This window comes from Hipposideros armiger, unplaced genomic scaffold, assembly GCF_001890085.2.
Source record: "Hipposideros armiger isolate ML-2016 unplaced genomic scaffold, ASM189008v1 scaffold_6, whole genome shotgun sequence".
Classification (NCBI taxonomy): domain Eukaryota; kingdom Metazoa; phylum Chordata; class Mammalia; order Chiroptera; family Hipposideridae; genus Hipposideros; species Hipposideros armiger.
Genome location: NW_017731356.1, coordinates 3,281,710 through 3,293,863, shown reverse-complemented (window position 1 = coordinate 3,293,863; position 12,154 = coordinate 3,281,710). Strand labels below are relative to the sequence as shown.

Genomic DNA, 12,154 nt, shown 5'->3' with positions numbered 1-12,154 from the left:
TTCCCCTTTCCCCAATTCCCCAGCACTGTTCCCATCCCCCCAATTCCCCAATAAAAATCTTTAAAAAAAAATAAAATAAAAAAAAATAATAAATAAAACTAAGACTGAAAGAGGGTTTACCCAGACCTGACAAGAAATGAGCAAAAAGAATTGTGAAATGCACCCGGATTTCAGAAATACGGACTTGTAATCATCATTGTTACGAGGAACCTCCCCATGTAGACAGGTCCTTGGGGATATTTGGTAATGACAATTAATAAACCATTTAAAAATCTCTCGAAGATTTTACATTTCTAGTGTTTGCTTTATAATGTACACAATACAAGTACCCCTCACTATGCAAGCTGATTTGGTTCCTGGGTTTGGGTTTGACTTCAGAAAGCAACGGATCCCTGAATATTAATGGAGTAGCAAGTAAATGGATATAATTTATAAATAAATACTTGTATGCTGGGGAGGTTTGCTCAAAAAATTTTACTATTATAAAAGTGACCAAATGTCAATGTTCAAATATGTCACTGAAGAATCCTGTTTAGACCTACACTTCCAGCAAGTTCTCGAGTTGTACTGATGCTGTTTGTGTAGAAACCACACTTGAGTGGCAACTATTGGGTTCTCAGAAAAGTCATGACGCATTTTGCAATGAAAAACATAGAAAAAATGTCATGACTTTTCCGACAACCCAATAGTTACTGTCCACCTTTTTAAGGAGGCAAGTCGTATGTGAGCACTAGTCGGCAAGAAGTGACATCACAAGATAAAACACAAATATAATCTCAGTCTGTATTTTTACTAAATAGAAAGTACTCTTACTTGGTGGGCGTAGACTGGGTCCAGGTCCATAGTTGTCATCATTTCCTTCTTTTTCTTTTTTTTCCTGATCCCCAGCTGCCTGCAGGCTGGGAAATTCTTGCTGAAAATGACTATTCACCTGGATTCCTATAGATTTTTAAAAAAACATTAAATGTAACTTCCATACTGAAGTTAATTAAAAAACCCTCCTAGGATAGAGTTCTCTGACTTTTTTCTGATAAATGATTCCACAATTCAATGATGACTATTCACACCCATAAAACTTTTACATTTATGTAGAGTTAGAATCCCTTAGAAAGTTAATAAACAGCCATTAGGAGATAAAAATCTAAGAAAGGAACCCACCAGACACTGTTCCAGGGGACTCATTAAAGAGGATGAGGGGGGGGGTAAGGAGGTTCACTTCTGTTTCTTATTATGACTCCTTACATTTTCAATACAAGTCACATCCCTTTGCTAATAACTCGGAGAATCAGTTCAAATGATATTACTGAGATGGAATTTAAGAAGGAATGCTCAAATACCACAGTGAGGCTAACATGCCTCCGTTTAATTTACTGCTGAGATACTGGTCACACCTCACTATTCGCCCACCTGCCTGCTTCTTTTTATACTCCTGTAAATTAAAAGAGCTGATTTTATTAGCTTCAGGGCCTAGTTTTTCTCCACACAATGTTTTATAGACATTTCCTGTTTTGCAAGTGCAGAATGTTTGCTGGGGAGTCCACTGCTCCTTGGGGGGAAGACAGCGTTACAGCAGCCACACTTTATGGCTACTCTCTGCTCTTCTCTACCACGGAAATCGTGGGCGACACATTTGAAACAGAGAGGTTGGGGGCACAGCTGAAAGTGAATATGGTTTCAAGCAACCATGCAGTGTCTGGGTGCGTAGGTCTCAGAGTTAAGTACAAGGTTTTGTCTGGTCAAGTAGGGTCAAGATATAACGTGGGACACAGGGTTTCGTAAAGACCCTTTTTTTAACCCCCATCATTGGGTCACACAAGCTCTTGACACTGAAAGTACCTAGCCCAAGAGGTTTTTAAGACGCCTTTTGAGAGGCTGAGCACATCCTTTGACAATGCTCTCCGTCCCTGCCGAAACACAATACCAGCCCCTTATCTCCTGCCTGGCTGTCCAGTGACGCCCTGGCCTGACCCGTTTCCCCAGTCACGTCCACTTACCATCTCCTTGCCCACCTGGCTTGTTACTGGCCCAGGATTTGGGAGCAGGTGCTACTTCTGGGGGAGGTGCCACTCCAGGTTTCGGCTGTGCTGGTGGAACTTCTGGTGCTCTTAAAAAAAATATGGATCCATTATTTCAGATATTATATATTTAAATGAAATAAGATGAATATTATATTTAAGGTGAATGTGTTATTGTGGCTCCATGTTTACTCCTAGATGCAGCCTCCACAAATGCTTTCTCTCTGCCACATTCCTTTAAATGAAGAGCTGCTATTTTTGTCCTGTTCTTTTCTACCTCTGAATAACCCAAGGAGAAGACAGCTCTGCTTTTCATTTTGTATATAAAAAAACAAAAAAACCACAACACTCAGGCTCCCAGAAATATGTTTTGAATAAGGGAGCGTGTATAATTAGAAATAACAGTTCAGGCATACCTACGGCCTGGGCTGGTGGATTAGCCAGGGGAGGCTAACCAAGCTCTCCGTGTGGCAGTCACACGCTCCCCACTGTACTTAGCGCTGTTATTTGGACGTAACACCAACCTGCCTGGTGCACCCCCACAAGTAAAGGGTGTTTCCAAAAGCGTCTACAGTTTCAGTCAATCCTTGTAACGAGTTAACGCTTAAAAATGGAAAAGGTCGCTAAGAGACTGAAGAAATGTGCTCAGACCTCTGAGTGACTTGCTACTACAAAAAATTCCACAACTAAGAAGCAGAGAACAGCCAGTCTTTGATAACCTTTACTCCAGCAGCTCCCCAAACCAGAGAACAGGAGATTAATAACAGATAAAGGCAAAAAACACCAAGTACCCAATTGCTTGCCTTATTTTTAAAAATTACCACTACTTAACTTGGTCATTCAATAAACTAAGAGCCCAGCATAATCCTTGACATACAGAATGTTAAATGTTTGTTGAATGACGATGACTAGGGGTATTATTAATTCTAACTCAGCTTTCACTCAAATACCATTACCTCAGCACTTACGATGTGCATCAGGCATAATTTCAGGAAGAGGGAAGACAGAAATCCTTAGCTTCATGGGAATTATTTAACAGAATCAACTTCTAACCACATTAGAAAGAGAGTGCCTGATTTAGTGGGTGTGGGGGAGGAGGGAACCTGGCAAAGCAGGTAAGAAAAGTGGTGACTTGCCATTGTCACCTGCTCTATCTTGACACATGGAAATAGTGTCACTAAACCCACTCACCGGGAACATGAACGGAAAGCTGACTACACGTAATACACCTACAGCAGCACCCAGCAGGAATGCCAGCACGTTCCCCGTACAGAAGGTGACACCACTTACTTTTCCTCCTCGTGTTGCTCTTGCTTGGACGCCCAGCCTGTGCCGTCTTTAGGGACAATGTTCACATTCGGATCGTTGCCTTTGTTTTCGGCTTTGAGACTTGGCAGGTTAGCAGGTGGAGGCATTCGCCGGGAAATACCAACTTTTCCAAGACTCTGTAATCCATGTCGAGCTGCAACTAAAGATCGATAACATCAACTTTCTTAGAACATCTATTTTACCATCCGATTTATTCTTAAAATATAGAAATAGAAATTAATGGAATCTTGAACTATTATTTCCTAATAGTTTAAGATAAGAATTTTTAAACTGAGCCACACATCTGCAACAAAATCCCATGTAGAAATTATATTAGAATTAACTATCAGAGCTGCTGACCAGATCCCTTAAAAACTCTAACAATAAACTCTGCAAACTATGAAAAGTAAACACTGACAATGCTGGCTTTGACATTTTTTCAGGAAATCCATTTCAACCCCAAAACTTAGTCTGTTGAAGAATAATACGCTGACTCTAAGTCATAACAAACACTGCTAATGTAACATGTGGTCCAGTTTTCACTTTTCATGAACACTAGTTCCGAGGTATCAACAACAAAACAAAACAAAACACCACAGGACTCTCTAGTCCATAACCTGAAGTGGTAATAAATACTAATATATAGCTCTATGCCTACCAATCTCATTGACTGCGTTTCCTCTTTGGAACCACACAATTCTACTCATTTTCTGCTGACAACAAACAAGAAAAAACAAACATATTTCTAATTTTTAATTGTAAGATATTTAATTCTTATCCCGTGAAAAATGTGTGTGCACATAAAAAGCCCCATGTGACCAGGGCTGCATTAACATGGGTTTGTCCTAGTTTCTAAGGGCGATAGCTACAGAGTACCATTCACAGGAGCCAAAGCATGAAAAGCATACAGAACTGTAAATGCCACTTGATTTTACTCACCTGTGGTTTTCTGTGTCTCTAATGATTTACCCTTGTAAGTATTAAATAAACTGAGTGTTGCATACTTTTTCCCATCCTTTGCTTTTGTGCTCTGGCCTGACTTCTCCGACATTTCGGTGGAGACTCATCGAGTCCGAAACCTCTTGTCACACCCCTTAAAACCAGTCTGAGATGCACATAAGAAAGAAAATGAAGAATGTATCAGCTTACTAAAACCAAGTAAATCCAAATGTTCACAGAAATTCTGAAAAATAAAAACACAAAATTAAATCATTCTTCAGTAACGTATCAATAACACTAATTATCTCTCATACAATTTCCCCTCGATTGAGGTATACACACATCAGCCTTAGGGGTTTGTTTGTTTGTTTTGAGGGGTTAGAGTGGGAGTAGGGCAGAGGTGGGGAATTCTACCAAGAAATCATCAAGAGCTAAAAGCATCGAGAGCTGAAGTACGGGAGTTAAAGACAATGCAGAACAGGTAATAGGTACACCACGCAAAAAGCATTAAAAGTCAAGGGATGCCTGTGTGAACCCTAACATCATAAAAATCATTTTATCGGGCCAGCCGAGTGGCACATTGGTTAGCAGTTGGTTTGGGACACCAGCTCTGAGCAGCAAGCCCCCGGTTCAGATCCCACATGAGGGCCAGTGACGCTGCGCCCTCTACAGCTAAGATGGTGAATAACAGGCTCAACCTGGGCTGTCGTGAGTCGCCTGCTACGGCGTAGGCTGCAGTGGGGCTGGCTGGCAGCAGGTGTGAACTTTCGCGAGCTGCTGTGAATGGCCATCCAATGGCTGGCGAGCAACTGCCTTACCTGGGAAGAGCGCAATGATAATACCAACATGGGCCAGTGAAGCGACATCCTCCACAACTAGACTGAAGAACAAAANCAATGATAATACCAACATGGGCCAGTGAAGCGACATCCTCCACAACTAGACTGAAGAACAAAAGGACAGCAACTTGTCTGTTCCCCTCCCCCAATTCCCTAATAAAATCTTTAAAAAATAAAATAAATAAAAATCATTTTATCGACTGGCTTTACATTTGTCATATCGCAAGATGAGCACCACACGCAGAGATGTGGTTTTATATACATATCAACTGCCACACTCAGTAATTGTGCAGTTCCATTAAGTTGATCAAGAATCTTGGAATCTCTTATGATATAGCTAGTATCCTGATTTTATAGATGAGGAAACTGATGTTCAGAGGTCAACGAGATTGGATTTGAAATCAGGCTTCTGGGTCAGTCCATCACACCATGCCACCTCCTCCTCATAACCACTCAGCTCTCCAAGTATACATTTATAATAAACCACATTTTCCTGAGACAAACTGAAAAAAACTCCCCTGTAATCAAAACAACACTAATATAAAAAGACAACTTACTATCGTATGTGCAACAATGTATATAATTAATTACACCCCAAGGGTGCTAACAATGTCGATGGTGTAGAGAGAGCCGGACTCCCAGAATGCACCTTTGCTGACAGATATTCACCAGTAACATGGACAAAGCTATAGGAAGACTATTATTCATCTATATGTGACAAAAGAGGGCAGTGCATACTCAATAGACGACATAATTAAGATTCAAGATCTTTCTTACGGTGAAAAAAAGTAACTGATGTATCAAGAACTACAGTCAACTTGTTCTCTCACCCTCATTTGATGGCAATGTAACACCTAAGAACCCTCAAACCTCTCAACAACACACCTACCCACTAAGGTCTCTTAGTGGAGACCTTCATGTGTTTACATCAGAAACAAAGCAGTATCAAGAAAGACACTCCTGAGCCTTCCTAGGGGCAAAGCCAGGAGCCCACCTGTACCTGCATTCATCTTTCCCAAAGCTTCTCTTCCTCCACCTACAGTGGTTCCCAGCATCACCTAGAAACTTGTTAGAAATGCAAATTCTCAGGCCCATGCTAGACCTACTGAATCACACTGAGAATGCGTGAGGCCCAGCACTGCTTTAGCAAGTCCTCCAGGTGATTCTGCGACATACAAAAGTTTAGGACCCACTTACTTATTATAAGCAGATATATTCTAAGCAATGGTTCTTCTTAATCCTTCCTGCACGTTAAATCACTAGGGGGTTTCAAACACACCAGGATCTGGGGTGTCGGATGGCGCCTGGGCATCAGTCCTTACTTGGACAAAGCTCCTCTGGGGATTCTAATATGAGAGCAGTCCACAAATCACTGCAATAAAGGAAGTGTATCTCTCCTTCCATCCCATCTAAGGCCAGTCCATCCACCTGCGCTGTCCATCCTGTTCTCATTTCCTTTCTCATTCTCATTCTAAACTCTTCTCTGTAGGAAAATCTCACCCACTCCTATGGTTTCAACTAGCAATTGATCATCCAAAATTTATATCTCCAGCCCAGAACTCTGTGCTCCTGAATACTATATCCTACTGCTATTCACATTTCTTCTTTGCTTGAAATAAAGTTTCAACTTTATTTATATGTTCAACCTAGACACAGGCATCTATTTTACATTAAGGGTTTCAGAACAAGCCTACCAAATATTCTGCACAGCATGACAGGAAAATGGCAGTTAGAAAAATTAAAACGACAGTCAACAGACAAATTATATCAACATTTGACAAAATGTGAATGCTGTGTAAGTACTCAACAAATTAAAAAACAACAAAAAAACTTGAAGAAACCCCAAAAGTAATGCTACGAACAGTCAATTCACTAAGAGAAATAACACCAATAAATAAATGTATCCAAATGTTTAAGTTCTTAAGTAAACAAAAGTTAACAAGGTAGGGGGTCCTCAATTACACAAGGAAAACAATGTAACTATGCAATTCAACCACAGGGTGACAGAATATCTAAGTTCTAACCATCACAAAACATTCGGGCTTGGAAAGAATCATAAAACGAACCTTAATTTTCCTATCTAAAAGCAAAACAAAACCAAAAATTTTCCTATAGATAAGGAATTTCCAAATACAAAAACAGAACAAGCAACTGACCCCAAAAGCCACAAAATACAGGTTCTACATAAGGTCAAAGTAAAAGTTCCTGCAAGTATATTATAAAATTCGTATGAGTAGTTCTTGTTAAGGAAACTCTGTAAAAAGTTTCCTTTTCTATGATGAAACTACTGTCTATAATATTCCCTTTAGGACACGCTCTTTTCCCAAACAAGAAGCAAACAAATACATGCTGAGTGGACTGAGGTGAGAAAGCTGGACAAAGCATCAGATTCTCAGGCAACCAGAACAGAAAATAAATTCACGTTTTGTATACTTATGAGTCTCTCTTGTTTTTATGGTTTTATAGAACCTATCATACCAGAAAAAAAGTAAATCATAACACACAACTGGTTAGTGTAAATAAACAAACAAAAATCAAAAGACAATTCAATCAAAAGACAAAGCCAACCTATCATTAAACATTATCTATTGCTATAAAAGAATATGTATTTCTAAAGACAAAGAATTATAGCCATAAACTATAAGACTGAATAAAGCAGAGCGTCCATTTCCACCATAGTGGTCTGTCGTTTATAGACGTGGGCACTTTTAGTTTAAAGCCAGTTTAATTTAGCCTATTATCTTTCTGGTTATCTTGCTTCTAAAAGGCTTGGGAGACACGCTGAAACCCTCGATTAGATTGAAACTTCATTCAACAGATACTTGAGAGAAAAGCCAATGACTAGTTCAAAAATTAAAATTACTTTTAGGACAAAGTATCAGAAGTAGCCAACAAATCCAGAGTAAGTCCCATCAAGACTTAGCCTCACTTTGTATAATTAAAAATGTTTTTTTAAAATGTCATTCCTGTTTGGATGCCTAAAATGAATCAAAGAATCATGGATACACAGCAAGGAAGGGCAGTGATCCCTAACAGATGGGAAACAAATGAAGTGAGCAGTATGGCTTCCTGAACTTACTGCCTGCGGGGAGAGTTCCCAGGGCATGGCAATGAGAATGGAAGCTGCTATATTTCCTAAGGTGAAAATCAATGAGGCTGAGATCAGGGTGACCAAGGCAGCACAGATATAATACTGGAAAGAAGAGAGATACAAGCAGAAAATGCTACAGATCTGCAGAGGACCCCCTCTGAGTATTCAGCAGAATACTAATCTGCTCGTGTGAGTGTCAACTCCCCAAAGCTAGGAAAGAACCGCCTGGAATGATCAGAGGGAAACAGAGCCTGCTGCTCACAAAGGGCTGGGAACAGTGCCTGTTCTCACCGTAATTCACTGGGCACACATGGGTAAGAGTATTCGGAAATGCCGCACCTCAGTGGAGGTAAAATACTCTAAAGCAGCGGTTCTCAACCTGTGGGTCGCGACCCCTTTGGGGGTTGAACGACCCTTTCACAGGGGTCGCCTAAGACCATCGGAAAACAAAAAGATATTTACATTACGATTCATAAGAGTAGCAAAATTACAGTTATAGAGTAGCAACGAAAGTAATTTTATGGTTGGGGGTCACCACAATATGAGGAACTGTATTAAGGGGTCGCGGCATTAGGAAGGTTGAGAACCGCTGCTGTAAAGGAAACATTGCTCTGGTCTTGCCTAGCAAATCTTCCAACAACACTCAAAATGAGCAAACTGTTTCCAGGTAACTGAGTCCCAAACTTAAAGAATATTTATAAAAAATGAAAATATATCCAGCATCCTCGTGTAAAACCCACACTGTGGCATCCAATGAAAAATTATCATGCAGGCAAAGAAGCAGGAAAATACAAACCATAAAAAAAACGAACCATATTAAAGAGAAGACTCAATCAACTGAAACAAGCCTAGTTACCCAGATATTAGATTTATAGGACAAGAATATTAAGTTACTTTACTATAACTGCATTCTACATGTTCAATAAGAAGAAAACAGCAATGAGCAATCAGAAATTGAAATTAAAGTACAACTTATGATAGCAATTAAAATAAAAATATTTAGGGGTTCAGTTGACAAAAATTGTGTAAAATTTGTATACTGAAAACTAGAAGACATTAAAGAAGACCTAGATACATGGAGATATGTATGCTGTGTTTACAGGTCAAAAGACCCAAAATTAAGATGTCAGTTCTTGCCAAATAGATCTATAGATTCAAAGCAATCCGAAACAAAATCTCAGGAAAAAAAATTGGGGAGGAGTGGGCTGGCGTTTGAATTTGTCAAGCTGATTCTAAAATCCATAACAAAATGGACAGGATCTAGAATAACCAAAATAGTTTGAAAAGGAGAATAAAGGCGGAGGGTCGATGTCACCTGATTTTAAGATGTGTAAAAGCAGCAATGAAGATAATGTGGTGTTGGTGTAAAAACAGATGGGTCAATGGAAAAGAATACAGTTTAGGAATATAAATACACACAGGCATCTGGTTTTTGACAAATAAATGCAAAGAAACTTCAATGGATAAGGAATGGTTTTTTCAACAAATGGCACTAGTGCAACTGTGTATACATAATATTAAGAAATGAACTCTGATCTGTACTTCACACCATACACAAAACTCAACTCAAAACGGGCCACAGCAAAGGGTACACAGACTTGAACTTAGAAGATGAGTAAGTTCTGGAATCTGATACAGCATCATGTTTACAGTCAACAATACTGTATCATATACTTCAAAGTTGCTAAGAGAATTTAAATGTTCTCACCACAAAAAAGAAAGAAAATTATGTAACCAGATGGAGGTGTCAGCTAAGGTTACAGTGGTAATCATACTGCAATATACAAAAGCATCAAATCAACATGTATACTTTAAAACTTATATGTTATATGTTAGTTATATATCAATTTTTGAAACAGAACCATAGGCAAAACGTAAAACTAAAACTATGAAAAGTCGAACCCTGGGTTAAAGACTTCTTAGTATACTGAAAGCAAAAGTCATAAAAGATGAAATTTATAAATTGGACTTTAGCTTTTTGAAAGATAGTGCTGAGAATGAAAAGATAGGCCACTGTCAGAGGAAAAAAACCTGTGAATCATATCTGATAAAGGACTTTTATCCAGAATATATATAAAACTTTCAGGACGCAACAACAACAAAAAAGCAACCCAATTTTTTAAAAAAGGCACAGAATTTGACACTTTACCAGAGATATACAAATGGCAAATAAACACATGAAAAGACGTTCAGCATTTCAGCATTAGTATTTGGGAAATGTAAATTGAAACCATGGTGATACTTCCTCACTTCTCCAGCAGGGGCTAAAGTGACAGAACAATGACACCAAGTGTTGACAAGGACATAGAGGCACTGGAACTTCCAGAGTTTGTTCACAGGAACATGAGGTGTTACAACCCTTGGGAAAACAGTTTGGCAGTTTTATAAAAAGGAAAAAAAATCCACCAACCATAAGATCTGCACCACCTCGCCCGGCCCCATTCCACTCCTATTATTTACACAATCGAAATAAAAACATGTCCAATAAAGACTTGCACTGGTTTGTGGTAGTATTATTTGTAATAGGCAAAAACTGAGAACAACCCACGTGTCCAACTGGCAACTGGACAACCACTCTGTGGTGTATTTATAAGGCCCTCTAACTTGATCTTATTGTCCTGTTGGTTTTATTCACAGCATTTGTCACCATCTGAAGTGATGTATTGGAATCATTACACTAGAAAGTAAGGCCCAGGAGAGATTTTTGTCTCCTATATCTTCCAGTCCACAAAATAGTATACATAGTAGGTGTTCAATAAATATGTTTTAAAGGATGGAATACTTAACAACTGACATGTTATAAATTTTATCACATACCATATTGCAGTTAGCATCCTTGTATGTGTATTTTACACACTTAAATTAGTATTTCTTCAGGATAGATTCTTAGACTTGGTTTAAGTTATACTTCTGCATTCTACAACATTCTTATTTCCCAGGCCATAGAAAACAGGCCACAGGCCAGATGTTAAATGCCAATCCCTGCCTTTAGTTCACTGTAAATAGCATGAGAAATGCCTCTGTTAAATGACACCAGAATTCCCCTGTGAAACTGCCTGGGCCAGACACTTCTTTGGGGTAGCCAGCTTTTGAATAACTGTTTTTTTCTATTCTGAGCCAAATTTGGTAATTCCTATTTCCTCAAAAACCCTTACTTCTCAAGCCTTCTAGTCATATGTCTTTTATGCCATTTTTTTCATTCTTAGTTTTAACTTAAAATTAGAGTGATTCAGCTAATATATTTTTTCCAAAATAGCTAGCTCGTGGATTTATCAATTTTGTTTTTATTTTGATTTCTATTTTTGGGGGGAGATAACTTTTTAAATTTATTGTTTTGTCTGGTAATAAAAGTAATTAAGAGCATTCCTCTGAATCATGTGGTTGTATACTACATACATGTTTTTGATATGAGGTGTTTTCCGTGTTCATTTTGCAAGTTTCATTTTGAGTTCCTCCTTTTTCAAGATAGGTGTGTTTTTCATTTTCAATTGATTCTCGTCTACATTTCAAGTTTTGTCTATTGGTTAACTTTGTAGCCACAAGAATCTGAAAACTGCTTTTTTATCTACAACCCCTGGAACAAAAAGACTATTTGTTGATTCTTTGGCTATTCTGACATTTTCTGCTTTGATATAAGCTCTATTATTACATCATGTGTTTTTTTTTTAGCTGAGCCATCCTGCTATCTGTTGGCAGTTCAGCTAGGGCCAGGAATTGAACCGGTAACGCTGTTGCTCAGAGCTTACACCCTTGAGCGAGCTCTTAACCAACTGAGCCACTCAGCAGGCCCTTGTTTTTCATTATTTATCAGGGCTACTGATTTCTGCAATTTTGTATCTTACCAACCTGCTCACCTCCCTTTCATTCCTCCATCCCTGTATAAATAAAACACATTTCTGTATGTCTCCTACACTCTTAATATGCTTCTTCTGACATTTCTGCTCACCGTGTGTGTATGTGTG

At 38.8% G+C, this 12,154-nt stretch overlaps 1 protein-coding gene across 4 annotated transcripts in view; it reads right to left on the bottom strand.

Moving 5' to 3' along the window:
- The window catches only part of PRRC2C (proline rich coiled-coil 2C), an 82,199-nt gene that overhangs the window by 55,865 nt on the left and 14,180 nt on the right, over positions 1 to 12,154 (bottom strand). For 2 of the 4 annotated variants that reach the window (XM_019647931.1, XM_019647948.1), the window contains exons 2-5: positions 4,263 to 4,428; positions 3,306 to 3,483; positions 1,995 to 2,104; positions 814 to 939 (exon numbers count right to left, since the gene is read on the bottom strand). In XM_019647931.1, coding sequence (XP_019503476.1) covers positions 814 to 939; positions 1,995 to 2,104; positions 3,306 to 3,483; positions 4,263 to 4,374 — 526 coding nt within the window. In that variant the 5' untranslated portion in view covers positions 4,375 to 4,428. The remainder of the gene's footprint in view (positions 1 to 813; positions 940 to 1,994; positions 2,105 to 3,305; positions 3,484 to 4,262; positions 4,429 to 12,154) is intronic. The other 2 variants (XM_019647956.1, XM_019647938.1) reach the window with 1 other exon arrangement.